Here is a 27,149-nt window from a genome sequence, read left to right as displayed (position 1 = left end):
ATAGCTATTAATAGCTATTAATTAGCTATTAATAAAATTAATAAAAATAATTTTAAATTAAATTAAATTAAATTAAATTTAAATTAAATTTAATTTAAAAAATAATAAAATTAATTAATTAGCTATTAATAAAATTAATAGCTATTAATAGCTATTAAATTAATAGCTATTAATAAAATTAGCTAAGGCAACTTTTGGTCCACCATAACTTATGAAGCACAGAAATTTTTAAAATGACTGCAGATCCATACCAATCTTTCAATTTCCATGGGTAGAAAGATGTAGTACCTTAATCAGGAGGGAAAAAAGCAAACAGACAGAACGGTGTTAGGTATTTTATGGCTTACAAGCTCTATTTATCTTTTAAAAGAAAAAATGTAGAGAAATACAAAGGGCTTTTTAAAAGTTACTTCAGGCATAAATTATTAGAAAGGTGTCTTTTAAAAATTGAAAGCTACAGATTACTTATAGATCGTTTATAGTGGCACCAAAAGGCCCATAAGGCTAAATCTCCTATTGAAACAAGAGGGAAGGGGACAGGGCACAACCATGAGAAGAATGACATGGCCATAGGCATGACAAAAACTAGTTAGAACTCACTAGATCCAAGGTGGCGGGAGATTCGATTTCCAATGGACCTTGAGGCTTATTATATGCTCATTGTAATATATTAGCATACTAAATGACACACCCACCAGCACCATGACAGTTCTGAGGCTAACCATAAAAGGCCATAAAAGACCAAAAAGTGGGCAGTGGCCCAATTCCTGGAAATCTCTGCCCCTTTCCCCCAAATAATTGGAATAATCCTCCCACTCATTAGCCTATGAAATTACCCAGCCCATAAAAACTAACCACACCATATTTGGGGACCCTCTCTCGCCTCCTGAGATGGCCCTCGCTCTGTCTGTGGAGTGTGTTTCTCCCAAGGCCTCTCATCTTCTGAGATGGTCCACACTCCACTTCTTACCTATCACTTCATCTCCAAATTCTTTTAGAACGAAGCAAGAACCTCAGATTCACTGGGAACATATTGGTGAGCTAGGCAGGAGAATTCGGTAAGCCTCAGCCTCTCGCCTCCCTTGTGCTTGAGAGGGACGACTTTATTTCCCACCATTACTCTCCCATTCTCTCCTACTCTCTCCCTTACTCTCTCTCTTTTGCTTTCTTACTCTCTGTCGCCTTTTTGGACTGAGCCTCTCACCTCCCTTGGGCTTGAGAGGCACAGCCTTACTGCCAGTCATCCTCACAGGCATCTAGGGACCTGAACCACAGGATCTTTGCCTTCTGGGTTTGCCTCATCCACCATTTAATTAACTGTTAACAGGTCCAATTGTGTAAAAATATGGAATACAACCTTACTTAGAGTTTGTGCCATGGTTACAGCAGCTGCAATCCCTTTGGGAGCTCCCTGAAGCAGTAGGCTGTCTGTGCGCATACCCCTGGGTATTAGGAGGGGGATGGTTCCTCCCCACCATGGTGGTGGGACCATCGTTCACCACCTGCCTCCTGGCGTTTGTCCGGCCCCCTCCAGGGTCCACCCTGACCCCACTGCCACCACACCCTGTTAGGGCGGGGCAGGCGACTCAAACTGCATGACCACGCCCCAGGGATACATGCCTGAGCAATGACCCGCATCTGCCGTGCTTACCTCCCTGAGGTCACGTGATTGGGCGTGTTCTTCTAGGGTTGCGGGGGCCCTCCATCCCCCTAACGACAGTCACGGTGCCTCTGCCTCGGCTGCCATGTCAGCCCCTGCACCCAGCCCCACTGCCCGCTGGCCAGAGCATGTGTGGGAGGGGGTGAGGGGGAGGATGGCACCAAGGTCCCAGGGGTGCTGCCCACAAAAGGGAAGGGAAAAGAGAAGTTTTTTCTTTCTCACAAACCATCTGCCTTAATGGCCAGTGCCTGTTTTCTGAAACTTACCACCTTTTTAGGGAAAAAGGTTGGGACTTAAGTAAGTCTTAGAGCCATGAGGATGTCCATTCCAGCGGAACATATCCCAGAACACAGGAATTAATCTATAGACTGTATAGAGAAACCTTCGGGAAGGTCACTCATCCTGGGTACCACAGACGCCAGGATAGGATACAGGCCCCAGGACTTTGGGGCCAACAGGACCGCCACATGGGGGCGTAGCTAACCCCCATTGTGGATAAAGTCAACAGGACTAGGTGGATGGGAATGCCTGGAACCGGTCCTGTCTTAGAGAGCCCCCATGGGACCTCCCAACCCTAGTGCTCCTGTCTGGTACAGGAGCATCCTCCCCATGAAGGAACCATGGGAAACACCTCCTCCATCCCCAAGGACTCACCCCTTGGTTGCAATCTGAGTCACTGGGACAAGTTTTCTCTAGATTCTTTGAAACGAAAAAGCTCATTTTCTTTTGTAATGAAGCCTGGTCCCAGTATAAACCTGAGGCCGATGAGGCCTGGCCAGCAAATGAAAGCCTCAACTATAGTACCAGTCCTACAGTTAGACATCTTCTGCAAAAGGCAGGGGAAATGGGACAGAAGTTCCTTACGTACAGGCTCTTATGGCCCTGAGAGAAAACCCGGAGCTTCGCAAGTCCTGGGTTAGGGAACCTGGCCAGCTGGGACCCATTTAGGCTACACAAAAGCCCTCTGTAGTGGCACACCTGGACGAACAGGAGCCCCAGGCAGAAGACCCGAGCCCCAACACTCTTCCACCATCTTCAGCCTCTCCCCCGCCCTATAAGCCTCTTCACCCTTCCGTACCAGAAATGCAGCCAGAGCCTGTTTGCCCCCTTCAGGAAGTAGTAGGTGGGCCTCAGGGAATTACCAGAATCCACACCCCGTTTTCCTTGTCTGACCTTAACCAATGCCACACCTGCTTAGGCAGATTCTTGAAGGACCCTGGCCAGTTCACCGAAGAATTCCAGGCACTGACTCTCTCCTTTGACCTTGCCTGGAAGGATGAAAATATTGTCCTTTCCCACTGCTGCACTAGTGAACAAAAGGCCCGTATTTGGGCACAGGTTCAAACATATGCTGATGAATTACATGTTGCCCAACCACATCGATATCCTTTGGGCCTGACAGCAGTGCCTCTAATGGATCCCAGCTGGGACTATCAACCAGGCCAGCCTGGTATCACTAGTAGGGATCACATGGTCCTTCACCTCATTGAAGGGATGAAATGATGCGTAATTAAACCTGTTAACTATGTTAAGGTTAAAGAGATCACCCAAGGCCAAGATGAAAATCCAGCCCTATTTCAGCCCCGATTGGTAGATGCCCTCAGAAAATATACGAATATAGACCCAAATATTTCCAAGGGACACATTGTATTTGCAACACACTTCATTAGCCAATCAACCCTGTCGGAAGCTTCAAAAGCTTGCCATGGGGCCCTAAACCCCTCTCAACCTTCTTATTGACACAGCCTTCAGTGTTTTTAACAATAGAGATCAAGCTGAGGAGGAAAAGAAGGAACAGCATGATTTAAGGAAGGAACAACAGCAAGCCAGGCTTTTGGCAGCTGTCATGACGAGACCTAAGCCACCTCCTTCCTGGTCACCCTAAAAGTACCCCTAGAAGACCTCCACCAGGGAAAGGAGACAGTTTCAGCTGTGGGAGTCCTGAACACTGGAGCAAGGAATGCTCAGGAAACAGGTCCCAGCCTACACCCAAAACGCCATGCCCACTCTGCAAGAAGATGGGCCACTGGAAGAAGGACTGCCCCCAGCTCCAAAGGGAGTGAGGGTATTCCCCCATGCCAGTCATGGCAGTGGTTGATTGACAGGACCTGGGACCTCCCAAGGCTCCTGAGAAGACAGTCATCATACATGGGAGGAACTGTGGGTGACCACTGATGTGGCAGGTAAGCTTGTCCAATTTCTAGTGCACACAGGAGCCACTTAATTCTGTCCTGACTTCTCGTGCTGGGCCCCTTGCCCCTTGCCCCTGCTCTATTGTTGGGGTTGAAGGAAAGCCAAAATTAAAACATTCCACCACCCCTCTAACTTGTACCTGGGGAAAGAGTCTTAAAACTCACAAGCTCCTTGTCATGCCTGAATGCCCCAGCCCATTATTGGGAAGGGATTTTCTCAGTCTTGGGGGCAACTCTTACTCTCCCTGAAGACCAAAGCCAAGGAGTGTTTTCAGCTGGACTATGTATTATACGAGACATGGACAGTCCAACCCAAAATATGCCCCCCCCAGAAATTGAAAAACTTACAGATCCACAGGTCTGGGATCAGGGAATCCCAGGGAAAACAAATTTGTCACTCCTATAAAAATCACCTTACAGGAAACTAATTACTTCCCTTCCGGGCGCCAATACCCCATAAAACCAGAGGCTCAAAGAGGCCTCCAACCCCCCTAATCTCAAAATTCATTAATTATGGGCTTTTGGTGCCATGCCAATCTCCCTGTACTACTCCAATCCTACCTGGTCTTCTCAGGAATCCTTATCTCTGCCACCTTTTTAAAATGCAAGTTTTGAAAGAGGGTAAAGGTCTTCTCAGGAACCCTTATCTCTGCCATCTTTTTAAAATGCAAATTTTGAAAGAAGGTAAAGTAATTTTGAACTTGACTTGTCAAGGATCAATAGAAATCCTAAGTGTCTTTTCTGTAAATATTAGTAAAAAAGGTTTAGCCATCTAGACAGGTGACCTGGATTTGTTCCATCTGCCAGAAGCCCAATTTGAATCCAACTCCTTGTAAATGATGGGTTTTATATTACTGTACCTGACTCGGGGGCTGAAATTTTGAAATGGGAACTATGAGGTGTCTGTGTTTGTGTGTTCGTATGTATCTATGTGTGTTGTAGATGTATGCTATTACCAAAATTAATTCATAAAAGAGCTCTATTTCATTGGCTTAAAGGAAATTAAGTCCTTATAGCTTATATAAATACTCAGAAATATAAAACTGGCCAGAATGAATTTCAGGCTCACGTCTTCTGGGAAATATTCAATACTAGACTGATATCTGGTATTAAAGGTGGCTTAAGCTGGTTGGTCTGATTAATATAGACATGTCTTTAGAGTCATCAATGTTAAGTATAGTACTTCTGTTGTACCCAGGTTTACTAGAGGTCAAATAAGACCTTATTCCGTTACGGATTTGTCAACAAGAAAAGTAACTCGATGTGAAAAAAACATTTAAGTAGATTGTTGTGTGTTTTCAGTAAAGAGTGAGGAATGGAATTGCATTTAATTAAGGGAAAAGAAAGTCTGTCTTCTGGTTGTTTCTGGATGGAAAAAAATTAAGTGATGGATATAGGTGATAAAAGGTTTGTGGAAAGTGGACCCTGAGAAAAGGGTTTTCTGCATGGTCAGGATTGACTAAGTTTAGAATAAATTTAATTGAGTAAATGAATTTTAAAAGTAAGCTGGTGCAACACTTGAATTTGGCCTTTCTCTCTCTTAAAAGGACAAGACTGTCTTTGGTAACAGGTTTTAAGTTCTTTACCTTTTAAGTGATCTGTTCTGTATTTGTGCTTGAAATGTTTTATTGTCACTTTGGCTAAGTAACTATTGTCTCACAACTATGATCTTATTTGACCAAGTGTTTTAAATCTTTTTGACAAACTTCCCAAATACCAAATTTTAATTAAAGTTCTTTTGATTTCCAGATAACTTTGGGATATTTTAGAGGGCCCCTGAGGTATCTCAAAGAGAAGTATTTAACTAGGATTATTTTGTATGTTAAATTAAATGTAATCAGAGGTTTAATCAAGCCTTTTAAGTCTTCTGTCATTTATAGATATTTTTGTACTCTGACACTGTTACAAAATGTGCTTCATCATCAAGAAGATTCATAGGAAGGCTAAGGAAACAGTTACAACAGTTCCACATCAAGATGACGGCCCATACGGACTTAAAACAAGCTGTCCTGCCCTTGTGGCCCCTAGATCAGGCATCTAGAGATTATTTACTCCCTGACAGGCAGGGTCGACGCCCCTACTCAGCCCTGAAGCAGTTGTAGAAGACAGACCATCACCCCTCTGCTTCCCATAAGAATATGGGAGTAAAATCTCTGAGGGGGGAACGAAACAGGAGGGAAGGAGAAATGGCACAACCTTTAAAAGAATGACACGGCCATAGGACATGACAAAAACTGGTTAGAACTCACTAGATCCAAGATGGCAGAAGATTCGACTTCCAGTGGGCCTTGACACTCATTATACACTCACTGTAATATATTAGCATGCTAAATGACACACCTACCAGCACCATGACAGTTCTGAGGCTAAGCATAAAAGGTCAAAAAGTGGGTGATGGCCCACTTCCTGGAAATCTCCACCCCTCCCCCCAAAAAACTGGAATAATCCTCCCACTCATTAGCCTATGAAATTACCCAGCCCATAAAAATGAACCATGCCGGGCTTCCCTGGTGGTGCAGTGGTTGAGAGTCCGCCTGCCGATGCAGCGGACACGGGTTCGTGCCCTGGTCCGGGAGGATCCCACATGCCGCAGAGCGGCTGGGCCCGTGAGCCATGGCCGCTGGGCCTGCGCGTCCGGAGCCTGTGCTCCGCAAGAGGACAGGCCCGCGTACCGCAAAAGGGAAAAAAAAAAAAATTAACCATGCCATATTTCAGGGCACTCTCTCGCCTTCTGAGATGGTCCACATGTTTGAGTGTATTTCTATCTACATAAATCCACTTCTTACCTATCACTTTGTCTCCAAATTCTTTCTCGACAAAGCAAGAACCTCAAATTCACTGGGAACATTATTAAGTGAAGTTCCTCAGACATATTTTAGGACTGGGGCACTATTTCCAAGAAGTTCATGTTATTTATTCTTTGCAAAATGTATTCCATTACTCCATTTGTATTTTCCCTGGGAAAATGCAGAGAGCTAATGGAGTAAGACAGGACAAATCTTTAGTCGGAAGAAGCAATCCAGGGTTGCTGGCTGAAGCTGAGGGCTGCCAGGGGCAGGGCCAGGCAGGAGCAGGTGCCTAGTGGGGCAAGGCAAATGAGGTCTTTCAAGTGGGAAAACAGACCAAGGAGGGACCTGAGGAAACACTAAAGATACAGTCTGCCTTCCAGGCCTTCAGCTGGAACTCTCCAAGGAATTTCTCAAAGTAGTAGACCCAGGCATGCATAACAAAGACAATCAGAGGAAGAGGTACTTTATCCACTAATACAAGAGCTCGCTTTAATAGCTCTGGTAGGGAGTGGAGAACAGGCTCCTTTGGCTGGAGAGTACTCTGTTGCACTTCAGGGAAAGGATCTGCTTCTCTCAACTGGAGGGAATTCCTGTATGAAAGCTGGGTCTTAAGAGTGTTTAAATACTCTTAAGCAATAAATAGTGGAATGAAACAAGTCAATTAAAGACACAATTCACTGAGGTTGAGTTCAGAGTGTCTGGAATTTAACCATATGCTTTATTTGATGTCAACATCAAAGGAATATTTTTTTTTTTTTTTTTTTTTTGCGGTACGCGGTCCTCTCACTGTTGTGGCCTCTCCCATTATGGAGCACAGGCTCCAAACGCGCAGGCTCAGCGGCCATGGCTCACAGGCCCAGCTGCTCCACGGCATGTGGGATCTTCCCAGACCGGGGCACGAACCCGCGTCCCCTGCATTGGCAGGCGGACTCTCAACCACTGCGCCACCAGGGAAGCCCCAAAGGAATATTTTAAAAAGCAAATTCAAATCCATAAGTTAGTAACAGTTCAAGTTAACTGCATTAAAAAAAAAAAGTATTTACATCTATCCATACTTGTATACCCTATAACTGTAAATAAACTTTTGCATTTCAAAGCACTTGTCACTTATAAAGTGAAAGTTTTCAAAATGCTAGGTAAACTTTTGCTAATTATGACTTTTTAAAAACAATACTCCTTTGGAAGATTCTTCTTCCTTGTGCTTATAGTTGATCTGCAAACATTTCTCAAAGTTTCTGGAAACTTCTCTGGAAAAAAATATCTGGAAACTGGTCTGGAAGAAAATCATAGTAGACAAGGGCTAAGTGCAGACATAAGCAGCTCCATTTTGTAAACAAAGTTCCGGCCTTCCATTTTATTCCACTGAACTTCTTTGAACGGTCCACGAAGATGATTCCATTTGCTATCTTGTAAAACATCACTTTTTGGAAGGTCTTTACACTGGTTACGGGGAAACTGAACCATAATCTTGCTGCCACTTTCAGGGCCATTACGAACTGTGGAACAAAACCAAAAATTCAATATACTCATTTTCCAAGCTAGAGACAACAAAGATCACACAACTTCATTTTCCATGAGTATAAAAACCTTGTTTGTCTATCAACTTGAAAGTGCTCATGTAAAAGTGCTTTTCAGGTTCAATATGCTGAAAGAAAATTTACTAATTTATAGATACTAGGCTGGTATAAATACTCATGAATTACCATTTGCACTATAAAAATGTGGCAAGATGAATGCTGGTTTAGGAAAGTCAAATGTCCTATATACATTTTCAGAACATCATTATTTTTTTCTAAAATACTTGACAACCCAATCATTCAATGACTTGGTTAATATATACCTACTATGTGATAAACTCAAATGTTCAAAATCAGAACTGGAAAGGATGGAGGAAAGATTATTCCAAATATAAACTTTAGGTTTTAATGAGGCTTTATAACCCAGGAAAGAAGAAAAGAAATTATCAGTAAGGGCCTAGCAATGATCAAGCCTGCAGATTCACAAGCTCTGATCCTGTGGGGAAGAATTTCTGATTATCCATTCTTTCAAATATTTAGAGCAGGTATTAGAAAAGATCACACTAAAACCATATATAATTTTCAACTAGACAGTATGTATACATGCCTATCAAAGTGCCCCACTCATAGTAGGTGTTTCATAAAACACCTCTCTGTTCCATCCCTTGACCATCTTTAGGATCAAATATTATTCTTGCATATTTGCAGCAGTATAGATATTTTATCTATGTATCTATCTATCTATTTTTGGCCATGTGGCTTGTGGGATCTTAGTTCCCTGACCACGGATTGAACCTGGGTCCATGGCAGTGAAACCATGGAGTGAAAGCACCGAGTCCTAACCACTGGACCACCAGGGAACTCCCCAGCAGTGTTTTTTTTTTTTTTTTTTGCGGTATGTGGGCCTCTCACTGTTATGGCCTCTCCCGTTTCGGAGCACAGGCTCTAGACACGCAGGCTCAGCGGCCATGTGGGATCTTCCCAGACCGGGGCATGAACCCATGTCCCCTGCATCGGCAGGCGGACTCTCAACCACTGTGCCACCAGGGAAGCCCCCCAGCAGTGTATTTTTAAAAAGCATTTATCCATTAAAAGTTTTGGCATTTTTCAGGTAATCTCTTAGGAAAATGTGTTGCCAAGCAAGACATTTTTTATAACTACTAGAAAAGAGAAGTAATAATCGGTTGCTCTGAATAACAGCTATGATGAGATAAATGCTCAGTATAATTACTGCATGAACTCACCTACTGCAGAGATAAATTACTATTAAGTAGAGTAACTGTTAAAGCTAAATGTTAAGGCCAAACTCCCAAAGGTCTCTTCACATTCAGAGAAGCAGAAAGTACCTGAAATAGCATAGTCACCATTCGGGGAGGCCACTGTGATGGCAGAGGCATTGCCAATGCTCTCTATGGGCCCAAGGCCCACGTGATTACTGAAGCTCAGGACCTGCCAGCCCATAACCTTGGCTAGCTGCTGAACTGCATGCACCTGATGCTGTGACATCTGTGAATGAAAAAGGAAACTTCATTGACAATCAGCGTGGGTATTTACTTTGCAGTGACTTGACATCGTGACTGTAAAATAACCTTCTGTTGGGGTTTTCAGTGCCTAGCACAGGAACCCTGTCTTATGTTTGAGGAATCCTCCTGTGTGACCCCTGAGGGAAGCGAACAGCACCCCACCTTCTACTGCAGAAGCTAAAACAGCCTAATACCCGCTTTCCTGTCCACTGGCAGCTGGAAGACAGGCATACAACCTGAACTTGGCCAACTGGAACCTCCCACCTGGATCACTGATTATGAAGCAACAATTAAGTAGTAGCAGGGTGTGCAGCTGAGTATCTTCCATTAACCCCCTCAAGACCACTCTCCACCCTGCTCTGTCCTGGGAGGCTGATCCATATGGCTACACTACCAGCTTTTATAACTAGGTCCTTAGCAAACAGACACTCTTGAAATTATCCTGAATGTGCCACTTATTTCCGGTTAAGACCCTGACTGGTACACGGGGCAATTCAAGAGTGCATTCTGTCCCAGCGATGAAGGCAGTAGTGCTGGGATGGCATCAGTAGTGGCACTGCCCTGGCTGTGGTTCTATCTAGCTTCCTTTGATCCTGATCCATTTGCAAGTCTTATTCTCTAGACTTCTCATCAGTTCTGGAAGCTATTCAGTAGGCTTTCAATATGTTTCTGCTTGTATGCGTAAGCCGACCAAAGCCATTTTAGGTGCAATCAACCGAGAGCTGCCATACCTCACGAATGCATTTTTTTCCCTTGGTACCACGTAAGCAATCAGTATAAAAGATTATTGCTTCTAGGATGAAGTGTGTCAGTATTTTCAAAAAATTTTATGTGAAACATAAATATGTGTTTTATGTGAAAGATTCATTAGCATTTCAAAACCTACCCTTTCTCCCATAACTCATATTTCAATGGGTCATCACAACTCCATGAAGAAGTAGGAAAAATACTGTTCTTACTTTACAGACGAAGAAAGAAAGGTCCAGAAAATTGTCCAGTGTCACAAAGAAGGTTTGTGACGGCACTCTCTATACCGTCCCTTAATAAGAGGAACACTTGCTTAGGGCTCAAGAGGAAAACATTCCACTTATCATTATGGAGAATGGACACTATAGCTTCGTATCTGATCTCCCTTTCTCTGGTTTTCTTGGGTTAGTAATTCTAAACTTTCACGTGGTCCTGGAGGGGTGGTATATCTTGGCTAACATGAGAAATGAAAAAAGTCTGATAGTCTCAGAACTGGTCCTGCATCTTAAATACAAACTAAGAGTAGAAACAAATCTAGGATAGTTTGTCAACACTTTCAATTAGCCCGTAGGTTGTAAAATGTGCACTAGACATTAGGTGGCAGGAAAAAATGGCTTTTTAAAAATAACTGTACTTCTTCCCCACTGTGTTCGTTCACTAGTTATGAGTGGAAGGGGCTCAAGATCTGTAGCTGTAACTGTTACCTGAGACAGAAGGAAGTCCTGCAGCTCCTGCTCCTGATGAGACAGAGTGATGACTCTTCCATCTCTGTGTACGACTCGGATCTGCTCAACTCCAATATTCAACTGCAGCTGAATGGACCTTTAGAGACACATATACTAAACATCAGAAATGTTGCAAATTACCTTACACAATGCCAAAAACCTTAACGTCAAAGAAAAAGAATATAACAGACAGTTTTGATAACCTACACCAACACCCACGGGGGAGAGTTTTCTTAGGTTCAATGGAAACCATCAGACTCTCTCTAAACTACTGTAGGCCACGAAGCAGCAGTCTACTCAGAAGGATACGGTGGGGGAAGCACAGCGTGCCAGCAGGCCAACAGCCCTTGCTCCTCTTCTACGGCAGGCCTTCCAGCTGTCAACACTGCAGCAATACACCATTGCTGCAATGAAATGAGATCCACGTTGAGAATACGTGGGACCTGCCCTGACGCAACAACCTGGTTCCTCACAGGAGCCACGCACCCTTAACAGCTCCACAGGCATGGTTTCCAGGGTGCCCACCAGAGACACTGCCCACTGTTAGAAGTCACGCCATCCTGGGAAATCCAAAGCTGTCCCCATCAGGGATTTATAATTTCTCCCAGTCCAGAACCATTTTACCAATTTGGGATCATTTCTGCCATAAGCAGTGTTGCCTAGTAACACACATGGCATCTTTCCCTATCAAGTTACTAGGAGACTAGAGCGAGAGTTAACCAAAGGTCGAATTCTCATACAGAAAGGAAAATAGGGTTTGTTAACGTCACTCTCTCCTGAAGTAATCAGCAAACAAGTCAAAATACGTACGCTCTATAAACTAAGCTAAGGTCAAACAAAGAAACTCGTAAAATAGCCAATGAATATATACGCAGATCACAAAACTCTTCCAAGCTAATTTATAAATTTTTAGCATATGACACGTACATGAAACACAAAACTCTCCAAATCAAATAACCTAGATGAACAAATGTGGAAAAAAATAGCATTATTTCTTTCCACATTTGACAGTACCTCTTTTTTTCTAACTTTGTTTTACAGCAAATATTTAAGAATAAAGCATTTTGGCAACTACCTATATAAAACTGTAATCTTGATGAAGTTTACATATTTCTTTCCAAGAAAAAACACAAAAATTCAGAAGGCTTAAAGGAAAAGACTTATAAATCTAACGAAATTTTAAAATTCTCCTTTTTTAAACAAAAAGAGGAAGAGGGATTTGTAACCACTTTGAAAAGCAAATTGGTAACATTAATCAAAATTTTAAATGTCCTTATCTTTTGACACAGCAGTTACACTTGGAGGAGTTTATCCTATAGATATGCTTACATATGTACAAATTATTTTGCTGGCATCCAACTAAAATGGTCAACAATAGAAAGTTGGGGAGCTTTAAGAAAGAGAATTACTTTCAATTTTAAATAGCATAAGATGACCCCACCAGCTATAGAAGATGGGGAAAAGGGCATTCTACACTTCCTTCTACTTCCTCTCCTGTCCTGATTCTATCAAGGCTACATTATCACAAACCTTTCTTCACAGAAGTTTAGAACGTTTACACTGGATTCTATAACCATAATCCCATAGTTGTTTGGTCTTAGTTCTAGATGTAAATAATTCAATGCTGATCAATTTTTTCTTTTCCTCTCCTTTGTGCTCACTAAGTTTTTATTATGGAAAATTTTAAACACACACAAAAGTATAGTATAATGAAAGCCGATGACCCCGTCACCTAGCCTTAACAGTTAAAAACGTACACTAACTTTGTTTCATATATTCAACACTTCCTCTCCCACCACACCCCCAAGGCACCCCAATTATTTCATTATTTCTTTAGGTAGAGGGGGAAGAAAGCCATGATCCACTCCACCAACCTTTTCCAAGAAGTTTCAAGACTGATTTCCTTTGCATTGTATACTCTTTTCCCTTCTCTATTTGATCTTTAAATCATGTTCGTCTACTATCTTTCATTTTTATAAAAAAAGAGAATTAAAACATCCCTATTAAAATATAGTGTTATTATACTATACATTATTATAGTATATATTATTATATTCCCCGACTCCTGAGGGTGGTGATTTCGTTTCCAGTTGTGTTTTGCTCACTGAGAGACCACTGTGGCTAGTTACGTCTGCCTGAAATAAAGCAACTAAAGCTTGAAATATAAAACATACAGACCCTGATAAACATACTCACTCTCTCAGACTGACCTGGAGGAGGGGACTCAGCTCCATCTTTCTAGTTGTTAATTTTCAAAGAGGCTGAAATGGAAGCCCAAAATGTCTTTCATGGCCACCAGCTAATTATATTAACAGTTTTACTGCCCACAGTTTTACTGATATAATTGACAATGTCATTGTATTCGTTTAAGGTGTACAACATACTGGTTTGATATTTGTATATATGGCAAAATGATCACCACCATAAGTTTTTTTAGCATCCATCACCTCACATAGTTGTTAATTTTCTTTTTCTTGTGATTATAACTTTTAAGATTACTCTCTTATCAACTTTCAAATATATAATAGAGTATTACTAACTATAGGTTCCATGCTGTACATTACTTCCCCAGAACTTAATTTATCTTATAACTGGAATTTTGTACCTTTTGACCACCTTCACCAACTCCCCACCACTGCAACCACCAATCTACTATCTGTATATTAACTTGTGATTTATGAATATAAATCAAGTAGACTGCTCCTCCAGGAATGCTGGGGACAAAAGTCATTAAGGGCATAATCATGAACTGGATTAAGACACAGGGGTTGTTTTAGGCACACTATGGAAAGGATAGGCTCTAATATAAACGGCCCTCCTCACCTCAAATACCCCAGACTAGCCACAGCCTCTAGGCAAGAACTGAAGCGGATCGGAGTCTGAGGAAGCGTGGCAGCTTTCCGCTCAAAGCTGGGGTTCCTTCCTTACCACAGCTCAAATATGTGACATTTACCTAACAGAGACTATTTTAGACATTCTTACATCTTTTTTTTTTTTGGTTTATTTGTTTTTTTCCTGTGTATTTTGGCCGCACCACGCGGCATGTGAGATCTTAGTTCCCCAACCAGGGATAGAATCAACGCCCCCTGCAATGGAAGCGCGGACTCTAACCACTGGACTGCTAGCGAAGTCCTTACCTTTCATTCTTAAAAACACTCTACAGCTGACATAATTTACTTGCATGTTATGCCACCCTGGCAAATAAAAACCAAAATCTTGATATAATCACTCAGCAAACATCAATACATAAAAAGCAACTTAACATATTAAACAACTTCTTTTTGATACTTACTTGCATATTTGTTCATAGCCTTGTGATGTGATTAAGACTTTCACACTAGATTCATAAACATCATTAATATTTGACCAGTGAGCCTGTATCTGAGGATCTTCAATGCGACTTGCTAAGCTGTCAATGGTTGCAGCAGTTCTTTTAAAGAAAATAAGTTAAAATTTTTATAAAGTTACCATATAAAATAATAAGATGATAAATCACTTATCAGTTTTACGATTATTTGAAAAACAGATGACTACTTTTTGAAAATACCATCATTTGAAAAGCAAAGATTTGAAAGAAAGGTCAGATGTAGCTCTGATGTGCTGGTTCTCAGTTTCACATCACGGCACATTCTCACGCCACGTTGATTTCCTTTTAACTCCATTTGTTTTCTGCCACTCAGAAAATCTTACCAGAACACAAGTGAGAAGTATACTTCCAGGGTACTAACCTCAGCTCTGTAAAGAATATAAATTACTCATAATTTACTCATAATTACTCACAATCAATATCAGTACTTGATTCCTGGTAACAAGTGACTTGGGACATACCCGCACCTGGAATTATAATTCCATTACTGTCATGGAATTATAATCATTTTCAAGAGAACCTAGAGAGACTTATTGCACAATTAAAACCTATACTCCAGGAAAGATAAATATGGTAAGCATAAATGAAAAATAAGACCCTTCAAGTGATAAAAGATAAATATGGTAAATATAAATGAAAAATAAGATCCATACAGCGATAATTATGTACCAACTGCTATAATAAGTGCTTTCATGAATTATTTTAACCTTACTAACAATAGTAGACACTAGTATCATTACCTCCATTTTTCAGAAGGAACAAAAGCAGTTTAGCAATGTTTAGTAACTTGCCCAAAGTTTGTAACTGTTTGGGGCACAAAACCTGAAAGTCTAACTCCAGAGCCAATAATCTTTCCTTTATATTTTATACACACTAATGAAAAGCCACTGCCTAGAACCAAAGCATCAAATATGTAAGTTAACCAAATTACTGAGATCCTCAGTTTCTAAAATGTGATTCTAGCACTTCACTGGAAAGAGAAGGAAAAGCCAGAAGGAAATGGAAGAAATGAGAACAGCCCCTGAGGACAAGGGGTTTTTACACCAACAGGCTTGGGCTTTGCTCTTTTATCCTGCTTCTGCTCTAGTACTGGTTTCTTTCAATCCATTTTTAACTTTACCTTCTTTTTCTGTGATTTGTTTCCCTGGCAGTGCTTCAAAAATTTTTACAGCAGATAAATATGTATGTGAGAGTTTTGATCTCAGTCTTATATCTATCAACAAACTGGGAATAAAAAAGTATCTAGCAATTGAGAATTGTTAAACGAAATCATGGATTAGTCACACAATGGGCTATTACACAGCTATTAAAATATCTCTGAAGGCAGGGTATAAAACTTTATGATACCAGATTTATTAAAAAATAAAAAAGATACACATGCCCTGACACATATACTGTTGACCCATGAACAATGGGTTTGAAATGCACCTGTCCACTTATAAGAGAATTTTTTTCACTAAATAATTACTACAATATGCACAATCTTTGGTTGGCTGAATCCACGAATGCAAAACCTGGGAGAAGGAGGAACTGCCTATTTGGTGGCCGACTGTAAGTTCAACTGTATAGAGAGGGTGGCACCCCTAACCCTTGTGTTGCTCAAGGCTCAAATGTATGTAAAAATATATGAACATGTTAATTGTATGGAATTATACAGATGGGTTGATACATTTGGAACATTATTTCTATATATAAGAGGAGAAAAGGGAATATTTTTAAAACTTTGTTGCTTCCAAGATTACAACTACTATTCCGAAATTTATAAGCGTTCTAAAGATAACTTTTTCCATGCCCTTCATTTATTTCAGGGAATATTTAACTTTATGGTTAATCAGAAATTTGCAAGATTAACAATATACTCAAAATAATAGCTTTTATAATGGAAAGTAACAACAATAATCTAACATATAATATTCTTACTGCTTATAAGGAACTTCTGTATATACTGTTCAATTTGATCCTAAGACCAGACTCGTATACCCCCAGTTGCCAGAGAAATAGAGGGCCACAGATATTAACTAACTTGCCCAAAGTTACTTAGCAAGTCATTGAGCCCTGGCTTAAATGCATCTTTTACCCTAAACTCCTTACTCCTTTCACTGTATCATGCTGTTGTCTCTAACATGTCTTCCTAATTCATTTTACTAAGTTTCCATTCTGAGACCAAAGACTAATATGCTAATAAAACCATGACTGTATTAACAGGAAAAAAACAAAAATCAAAAATCAAATGTCATTCACAAAAACAGTGTGCCCACACCTGTTGAGTACCACCAAGGTGCAATCGTGAATGAAGTAAAAACAGACCTCTTCACTAAGCGCCCAATAATAAAATAGAAGAGCACCCTTTAGCATTTGGAAGTGAGACATTCATTTAGGTCCAATCATGCAAGTTTTTTTTGTAAATGATGTGTATGGAAGAAAGAAAATGAGCTTTGGGGTTACATAAACGTGGGCATAAATCCTGATTTTGCTAACCTTTTAGCTGTGTAACCTTCAGCATGTTGCACAACTTCTCTGAACCCCAATCTTCTCATCAGTAGAAATGGGTTAACATGATCTGCCCTAGAGCTAAGGATTAAATAAGTCAACATATAGGAAAGTGCCGTCCGAAGTCCTGAAATGTGTGACAACCAAAAAATAGGGAAAGCTTCAAAAAAGGTTTAAATCAGTTCAGGAAGAGCATCCCATGGACGGGTTACTGAAGAAAGTTTGGTGTCCCACGGCAGGTCCCCTAGTCAGTCACCTTTGGAAACATTAGTGCCAGTGTTAGAAACAATATATTAAGTTACATGGGCAATGGCGCTAACTAAGTCTTCCCCAAACTTGACAGGACCATCTACGACCATAAACTCTTCTACCATAGCCACTTCCATCTCCCCGGAAAAAAAATTAAAGCATGCCAAAAATAATGTAACTAATAAAGATAACTAACAAAGGAAAAAGGACTGCAATTTCAAAGAAAAATAGTAACTCTGTCCTTACCTACTCCTCAGAAATATATGCTTTGCTTGTTTAATTATTTTTTCCAGGAGCCCTTCACTTGACTGTATTGAATTAATTTCATTTTTATCAAAAGCTTGAGGACCCGAAAGTCTCATTCTCTTGTGGCCGAAAGGTGCACTTGCTGGATGCGGCATCATGATGGAACTCAAGGTCTGTTTATGAAACTGTAACAAGAACAGCCGTTTTAAACAGCCAATACCCACATATTAACTACACAATGTTCGATCAAAACATGGCTCACATTTTGGAAACATGAAAGCAATGGATCTGAACCACACATAAAGGCAGTCTTGGCACACAGATAAATGTTAACATCTACTAGGCCACATTTAATGTGAGTTTGTAAAGAGAAGGGTCCCTCTCAAGCTGAAATCAATAGATAATTATTCCACCATACCCTAGATTAGAGGTTCCCAAACCTGGCTACAACAGAACCATCTGAGGAACATAGAAAAATACTGATTCTTGCACCACCACAAACGACTGAACCAGATTTTGGGGTGAGGCAGAGAAGGCTGGAATATGTATTTCTGTTAAAAGATTTTCAGGGGAGTCTTTTGAAATTATCCTAAACTGTGAACCAGCACTCTGGAAACATAGTTCTAGATGATGTGTAAGTAGAATACATCCTGAAATAACTCAAGTAATCCTTTTCACGGGCTCTGGCAAGATATTTTCCCTGATTACCCAATCAGAATACCCTCTAGCATGCATTTCTTACACCTCTCTATAAAACCTGTGGTGTACTTCTGCCACTAGAAGCTATGCTTGGAGATAGAGACTGTATTCTGATTATCTCTGTATTCCCTGAGCCCATAGCAAGGATCTTTCACAGCACAGCTACTGAATGTCATCGCTATATGAATAATGAGGACTCAGCAGAGGGGAGTGTGTGTACATTCACTGCTGTGGATACTCTTACCACAATGCAAGGAAAAACATTTACTTCATTACCTCTCTAATCAGTAGATGCAAATTATGCTCTAGGACATAAAGATGGTCCTCTGGACTTTGCTTCTCAGTAGCAGATTTTTGGGATTTCTTATCATTTGAAGAATGGCACAGAGAAATAGATAACTGCAAGCCTATTTATAAAAATAAGGACAAATATAAATAACCTATAATATGGAAAGGCACAAACTGTTTTCATAAAGTATAATCACAGCCCATTCTCAAAAGATACATTCTGAACTTTAAAAGGACGCTTTCGTGATCAACATTTTTACACCAAAATGACTACTCATGAATATAATAAACTACCATATATTTTAACAATTCAAATTCTGTTCACCTACAATGTGGCTGCTGACTTTGAGCTGTGGCTAAAGACAGGTGAACGGAAACTATATGTTAATTTATTTCTTCTAGATGTTAAATTAAAAACGAAATGAAACACAGAGTTAACATCTGGTCTTACTGACTAGAAGACATATCGTTCCCTGTTCCCATGAGAATCAGGATGAAATTTTTCACTCCTAATACCTATTCCCTTGACAAGATCTAAGAAGATACTCAGAATTTATGTAAAAAACAAGTGCAGCTAATTACAAATTGATCTCTAGGTAAGTCTAACTGCTTTTGAATAATATTTTAAATTCAATCTCTACAAATTTAGGAATATTATGGATATTTAATTATGCATTTTCTAAACAGAAACACTAATTGGAAAACATACATGCACCCCAATGTTCATAGCAGCATTATTTACCATTGCCAAGATATGGAAGCAAAGTAAGTGTCCATCAACAGATGAATGGATAAAGAAAATGTGGTGTATATACAATGGAATACTACTTAGCCACAAAAAAAAAGAATGAAATTTTGTCCTCTGCAACATGGGTGGAGTTTGAGAGTATTATGTTAAGTGAAATTAGTCACAGAAAGACAAGCACTGTGTATCACTTATATATGGAATCTAAAAAATAAAACAAACTAGTGAATATAACAAAAAATAAACAGACACACAGATAGAAAGAACCTAGTGGTTACTAGTGGGGAGAAGGAGGCAGGAGGGGCAATGTAGGGACAGGGGATTAAGAGGTACAAACCACTATGTATAAAATAAATAAGTTACAAGGGTATATTGTACAACACAGGGAATATAGCCAATATTTTATAACAACTATCAATGGAATATAACCTTTAAAAATTGTGACTCACTACGTTGTACACCTGAAACTTATATAATATTATACATTAACTATACCTCAATAAAAAAATAAAAACTAGGGACTTCCCTGGTGGCAAAGACTCCACGGTCCCAATGCCAGGGGCCTGAGTTCGATCCCTGGTCAGGGAACTAGATCCCACATGCATTCCGCAACTAAGAGTTCGCATGCCACAAATAAGCCACAACTGAGGAGCCCGCCTGCTGCAACTAAGACCCAGCGCAAATAACCAAATAAAAAAATAAATAAAATATTTTAAAAAATAAATAATTAAAATAAAAAAATTTTTTTTAAACTAAGCATTTTCTAATTGACAGCTCATTTAGACAATAAGACAGGATCCCTGAGAAATCTTCCACAAATGGTGCTGGCACAGACACCTCAAAGCAATTGTTACTCAATAACAGCCTTGCTAGGACAAACTTTAACTTATATTGTTTAAAGCCCAGGAGTGACACTACTGAGGACCCAGAACAGAGTCAGCAGTGCAGACTGTGTTGCATACTTCATTGGCTGTTATTACGGACCTCACACTACCTCTTTGCTCTAACTGTTCCTTCAGCACACCCAAATAGCTACCCACTCTGTCCTGTTCCCCAAACCACAAAGTCCTAATTATAAATCTCAAAAGGGTAGGCTGCACTTACTTGGAAAGGGCTGAGAGATAATCTGGTTTTTCACCACAATGTGAGGGATCTGTGATTTAATTTGAACAGCTTCCCGAGAGAGCTGTGCAAAAATTTCTTTACATAAGAGAACATTTTGTGCTGCTTCTAATTTCGTCTGCCAATGTGGGGAACCTGAAAGACAGGGACATACGTATATATTAATTAACTAATTATATTAGGTATTAACTAGCTTAAATGATGATTTGGGTACATATGACAAAAGTTTAGAAAACAGTGCGTTACGGCATATAAAACATTTTACTTCTTTTACACAGAGAAAACTGGTAAATAAGTTCAATCTTTAAAAAAAGATCACACAGCTATTCACTAATGGTTAATTAACAAATTATAAATACTTACATTTCCAATTGCTCTTATTCCTAAGTACCTATTTTTCCTATCTATGTTTATCTTCAGTTCATTTGTAAATATAAGCTTAGATAAGACCAGAAGTTAGAGGATAGAACATAACTATACCTGGTTTGGATTTAGGCAAAGGTCGTTTGAAGAGGTTAACTGTGCCAAGATCACCTATGTCCGGAGCCTGTTTTTGAATTGAAACCTATGTGATGATAATAACATGAAAAAATGTTAGCACATCAGCTTCTGGGCTATTAGTAAGAAATTACTTGAAAAATACTTTGACAAATACCTTGATATATGCAGACCCCTCTAAATCACTAGGAATCTGGACATCAAGGGGACAGTAATCTTCAGGTATTTTCTTGTCCAGATCAATATCTGTATTCTTTATTACTTCAAATGTACCATGATGGGGAAACAGAGATCCTAAAGGCGTATTAAAAATAGCAAAATGAAAACCAGTTAACATGTTAATTTAACACAAATTATTAAGTGTATAATAATATTTCACATACACATCACTGAAGCATAAATTAAGTTCCTATGAAAAACGTGTGTTTTGGGGGAAGGGAGAGGCGTGGTAAACAAAAGGAAGTAAGGAAGCAGGAGAAAAGAGTTATTTACCTTAAAAAAAATAACATGCCTTAGTCTAATGGTATCATAATAATATGAACTCTACAGGCCATCCAAACTGTTTTATTCAAATGGAGTTTTGACAAAATGAATATAATTCTAGAAGATACTTCCATAAATTTAAACTTTGGAGATTAAAAACTTCTGGAGCTCAGTCTCTGTAATACGGTTGCAATTAAAGGGTTCTGAATTCAGTAAGAGAAGGACAAAAGGAAAGTGTGTATACCACCGTTTTTTCAACCAATTCCTAGACTTTCATGTGATATCTTTTTATGTAGGGCATAAGTTTGGGATAGTTGTTTTGGGCTGCTGAATTACCAGAGGAGTGGGTAGATAAATGTAACTGCTGTTTTGTAACAGGGGAAGATGTTCAAGATTTTCTTGCAGTTAAAACCAGAATGTAATCAAATCCTTTTATAACACAGGTGACTATCCCATAGAGAGAAATTAGGTAAAGTTCTTGCACATAATTATTTGTTGGGAAGAGCTTACAGTGTTCAAAGCCAGATAGCACTGCTTCTACAGACTACCTAACGTAAAAATGTCTTTGTCATCTCGAATTCATCTTTGTGATAGAACTTTACCTTCAGAATTCAAAATTTCCCAATTCACATCAACGTTAAGGCATGTAGGTCCTCCAGTACTTAACTACCTCAATTTACCTTCCTTTAATTTTGGGATAATGATGGCTTGCTCTGACAAATGAATCCTTTTAAAATATCACTCTACTATTGTTATCCCAGTGATCACAGCCAGGGCTCCTTGCTTTTTTATCCCTTGACATTCAAAGTTTTTACCCCATTGAACTGTGACTCATAAACTTTTCCTGTATCCTCTGAATATACTTCAGCAGCTTAAAGACAGTACCATAATTACCTCGAAAAACCTGCTATTATATATCATAGCTCAACAACAAAGAATGTATACCAAAAGATATTCAAGATTAAACTCTGATATACTTCAACAAAGTATATTCCTTAAGTTAGTGTTGCAACCCTGGCTGAATAGAAAAAGGAAGGCGAAGTGTTTTCACCAGTGTTTCTCCTCACCCAGGATATGAAAACAGCTTAGCAGACTTTAGGGAGAAAAACAGAATAAGGAAGAATACAGAAGTTTCTTTTCTCCATTTATGCCCAGTTTTTGAGGGTTACTGGTAAGCCTGTGATTGAGAACTCTAACCCTACCTCCTTATTTCTGACTTAAATGTCAATTATGGTTCAGGGTATATGAGCACATAAACCCTATCTCTAAACTTTCAATTAAATGTATCTAAAGTGTTTCCAAATTGAATATAAACTATTTATACATATATTTACATAGGTTGTGATAAGGGTAATTTTAGCTTTTTCAGGCTTATGGGCACAGAAATTAAAACTTCAAAACGTAACATGTAACTGAGAAATAATATTATTACAGAAGAATATGTGGGAGTTCCCTGGCAGTCCAGTGGTTAGGACTCGGCACTTTCACTGCCAAGGGCCCAGGTTCAGTCCCTGATCCGGGAACTAAGATCCCACAAGCCATGCGGTGCGGCCCCGCTTCCCATCCAAAAAGGTAACATTACAACCTACCATTTATAGTTTTTGAAAAACTATATTTTAAACAACAATCTATACCTGCACTTCTGTAGCTCAGATCTCCAAGAATTTTATCTCCAACTTTTCTAAGTTTCCAGTGTTGCCGCAGTCTCAAAAGCTCAGAGTTGAAGTCTCTCTGTAGCTTATTTTCTTGGTTTTCAGTGACTGATTTAGTCAGTCTTTCTGCCCCCTTCAGTAGGATTTGTGCTGCTCCCGCAAGTGACTTCTTTTTAGATATCAACTGCAACGTCTGAGGATTCTATCAAAAACAATCCAAAAGTGTAGCTCTGTATTATTTTTTAAATGATTTTAAAATGATACACTTTTCTCAACAATAAAATACCTACTCAAGGGAAAATTTAAAAATTAAAGAAAAGCACGGAGAAGGGCGAAAAGCACATATAATAATTTTTTTTTTTTTTTTAAAATAACCGCAACCTATTTCTTTGGTCAACTCAAATAAAGATTTGTGTTAAACCAAATCACCACAGTGGACTATAAATCAGAACTTAACACTGCATCAACCTGGCCCAGCCTAGGTTAGGTTCCACTCTCCGTACTGCCATTCCTCTCCTATGTATGCCACTCTCCCTCCGACCCACACGTACACTCTTTCGAGGCACTCAGTACACTTCAGATCAAAGTCTATAACTGGAAAACTGATGAGAAATCAAAATCTATGTATTATATATATCCACAATCACTACCAATTCATGGAGACATACTTCCAAAAAGCCAAGTTTAATAGAAGTTTTCTGGCTGCTGCATGAGTCAAAATAATAAAGTTTCATAAAAATGTCACAATTTTTTGATAATATTACAGTACGGGATTTTGAGTTTTTGGAGAACTCAAGAGAGTTAATCTTTAAATCTTCATCTGGACTTAATTTTGCATTTAAGGAAAAGGAAACAATGGGCACACAGTCTAAAAGATGGTCCTGGGACTTACGAAAATGGCACCATTATTCAATCAAATCCCACAAATACCTGTTTTGGAGGAAGTGCATCCTGAGAGACAGGATCAAGAGTCATAAATTTTTTATCCCTAACAATACTGAGAACATCATAGAGAACACACATCTCTGTCAGGGCACTTCTCAAATTGTTCCTCACTGAATCCCAAGGCCAAAGGGAAGGCTGAAATTTCACCAACCCTAAAAAGAGAAAGAAAAAAAGAGAAATACACAGGTATTAGTTATAGAAGGCTCATTTAGAGGTTTAAAAGTACTAAAAGAAGAAATAATGAATTCTATTTTAAATTGTTCCCTATTTTATCTCATTCTCTCCACCCTTTCTTGAATCTTGGTTAACATTTAAGTTAGTATTCCTACAATGTCAAAACAAATATGATATCTAATTTCCTAAGTTAACTCTAACATTACAACATGATAGGCTTTCAACCTGTAAGAGTTATGCAAGCCTTCTTAATAACTTTTTTTTTCTTCCAGCTTTCAAAACCTGAAAAAGTAATTGTTGAGTTTCCAATACACAGAAAAGTACAAAAATAAAAATGACCTATAATGGCAGCATTCAGATAGTAAACACTAGTAACACATCTTCCAACCTCTTAATCACTTTTAAAAATTAAATTTCATGAATACAGGCTCATTGTACAGAGTTCAAACAATAGAGTTATAGAGTAAAAAGTGAAAGTTTCCCTTTATTCCCCACGCCTAATTCTCTCCCCTCCTGACAGGCAGTCACCATTAACAGTTGGGGCGTACCCGTCCAAATGTTCTCCTATGCATTTACATACATATACTCCCATTTTTCTGTTGCTTGCTTCTCCCCGCCACCCCACCAAGTTAATATGTCCTAGAGACACTTCCAGATCTACTTCATCCTTTTAACACTGTATGATATTCTGGAACATCGGTGTACAGTAAGTTTACTCATTTCTGTTTAATTGTCATGGAGATTGGTTGCAACAACGCTAGCAGTGGTAAACATCTTGAACACACATCTGTGTATACGTCAACTTTTTCTGTAGGTTAAATCATTAGCCATGATATTAGTGGTTCAAAAGAGATACACACTGGCAGTTCCCTGGTGGCCTAATGGTTCGGATTCCAGCTTTCACTACCATGGCCCGGGTTCAATCCCTGGTGAGGGAACTGATATCCCACAAGCCGTGAGGCGTGGCCAAAAACAAACAAAAACAAGCAAACAAACAAAAGAGATGCACATTTAAAGATTCTGATACATACTGAACTGCCAAACTGTCACCCAAAAAGGCTCTAAAGGGCTTCCCTGGTGGCGCAGTGGTTGAGAGTCCGCCTGCTGATGCAGGGGACACGGGTTCGTGCCCCGGTCCGGGAAGATCCCACATGCCGCGGAGCGGCTGGGCCCGTGAGCCATGGCCCTGAGCCTGCGCGTCCGGAGCCTGTGCTCCGCAACGGGAGAGGCCACAACAGTGAGAGGCCCGCGTACCACAAAAAAAAAAAAAAAGGCTCTAAAAATTCACATTCCCAATACGAGATATTAACAATCTTTTTAAATTGCTACTAATCTTATGCATGAAAATAGTATCTTAATGATATTTTCATTTGCTTCTCCCTACTAGTGTGAGATCTGAAGTCTTTCCTCTGTGAGCAAACTGTTTATATCTTTGGCCTATTTTTCCAATGAATTGCCTTTTTCTTTTCAGTTTCAAGGGACTCTTTGAACATAAGGGGTGTCAACCACTTGTGTGTCATATGTGTTGCATATACTTTTCCCAGTCTGTCATTTATCTTTTTACTTTGTTTATGGCATATTTTTCCATTATTATTTAAAAATTTTATGTAATTAACATACCTATTATTATACCTATCTTTTCCTTTATAATGTCTGTGTTTCCTATCTTGCTTAAGAAGATCTCTCCTAATCCCGAAGTTATATGATTATAACTTCTTTCCAATATTTTGTTTTATTCTCTTCACTTGCATTTCAATCCTTGCGGAAATACTTCTGTGTGAGGTCTGAGGTAGTATTTACCTTTTATTCCCAAATGGATCCCTAATTGTCCTAACACGACTGGCTTGAAATGCCATCTTTAAATGCCCATTTACACAGGGTTTCTTCACATAACTAATTCAAGAACTGTTAATGTTTTTTTATTCTTGACAATAAGAATACAAAAACCACACATACTTCTATAATTCTCTCCTAACTAGTTTTATTTTCCTTATAATCCATTTACTATATAGCATCCAGAGTGATCTTTTGTAAACAAAATCATCTGTCTACTTAAAATCCTTCAAACTTTCAGCTGTCGTTCTAATAAAAAGCAAATGCTTATCCTGGCCTACTGGCTCTACATGATTTGGCCTCTGCCTACCTCTTAGATCTTATCACATACTCCAGTCAATACAAATCTCCTTTCAGTAGGTGTTACTATAATCATCCACCTTGCACAGGGAAACAAAGTAACTAGTCCAAGGTCCCATAGCTAATACGTATCACAGCCGAGATGTGAACTACTGGGCTCTGAACCAGGGTGTGCCACACTACAGACGCTCTATTAAAAACGTAAACACTTCACCAGTGACAGTGTCCCTCAAGCGCTCCCACTCAAGGAAACCTGCAGAAGAATAAGGAGTATTAAGAGTCATGCAGTGCCCTAAATTGTCCAGGTGACGAAGAGCACAATTAATGTTTCGCGTACCTGCGTTCGAAGTACTTCCACGCACAGCATCTCACCTGGCGCAGGAGAGGCAGAGTGACATTACCTGGGCGGGTACCGGGACCCCCAGACCCGGCCAGCAGACTCGAGCAAAAGACACGGGCCTTACCTTCCTCGTCGTCCTGATCCGCGCTGGACCCGGCGCCCGCCCAGTCCTGCGCGTCGCCATCTGCCCCCGCCGCCTCCTCCTCCTCGGAGCCCGAACCCTGGCTGAAGTCGATCCGCTGGGCCAGACGCGCCAGATTCTGGGACATGGACAGCGGCTGCAGGTACGTCTCAGTGCCATCCAGGCCCACCTCCTGGACCTGCTTCTCGCAGGCAGACTCAATGCTGATCCGCACAGCGCGCACCCCAGACATGCTGGCGGCGTTGGCAGGACCCCAGCGCCAGCCGAAAACCGAGGGAGGAAGTATGTGCGCCTCTGTGGGGAGCCGGGAACCCGGGAACCCGGGAACCGCACCTTGGAAGAGCTTTTGTGAAACCAAACTCGGCTCTAGAGCCGGAAACAAAGACAAGAGCGCTGAGACTTCCCCAGAATGCACTGCAGGCC

At 40.0% G+C, this 27,149-nt stretch overlaps 1 protein-coding gene across 3 annotated transcripts; it reads right to left on the bottom strand.

Moving 5' to 3' along the window:
* Positions 1 to 3,288: 3,288 nt before the first annotated feature.
* Positions 3,289 to 27,149, bottom strand: MED17 (mediator complex subunit 17). 3 transcript variants are annotated; one of them, XM_067750713.1, is made up of 13 exons: positions 26,709 to 27,149; positions 26,459 to 26,497; positions 23,923 to 24,089; positions 22,975 to 23,194; positions 21,015 to 21,151; positions 20,840 to 20,924; positions 20,342 to 20,494; positions 18,481 to 18,611; positions 17,506 to 17,690; positions 14,446 to 14,583; positions 11,133 to 11,250; positions 9,505 to 9,664; positions 3,289 to 8,137 (listed from the first exon to the last, which is right to left on the bottom strand). In XM_067750713.1, exons 1-13 carry the CDS (start codon positions 26,956 to 26,958, stop codon positions 7,926 to 7,928), a joined length of 1,995 nt encoding a protein of 664 aa, XP_067606814.1. In that variant the 5' UTR covers positions 26,959 to 27,149; the 3' UTR covers positions 3,289 to 7,925. The 3 variants fall into 3 exon arrangements, with proteins under 3 accessions (XP_067606814.1, XP_067606816.1, XP_067606815.1); XM_067750715.1 differs by lacking the exon at positions 26,709 to 27,149 and adding an exon at positions 26,582 to 26,645; XM_067750714.1 differs by lacking the exon at positions 26,459 to 26,497 and having other exon boundaries at positions 26,709 to 27,148.

Source organism: Pseudorca crassidens, chromosome 9, assembly GCF_039906515.1.
Source record: "Pseudorca crassidens isolate mPseCra1 chromosome 9, mPseCra1.hap1, whole genome shotgun sequence".
Taxonomy (NCBI): domain Eukaryota; kingdom Metazoa; phylum Chordata; class Mammalia; order Artiodactyla; family Delphinidae; genus Pseudorca; species Pseudorca crassidens.
The sequence above is the reverse complement of the archived record's forward strand: the minus strand, read 5'-3'. Positions and strand labels throughout refer to the sequence as shown.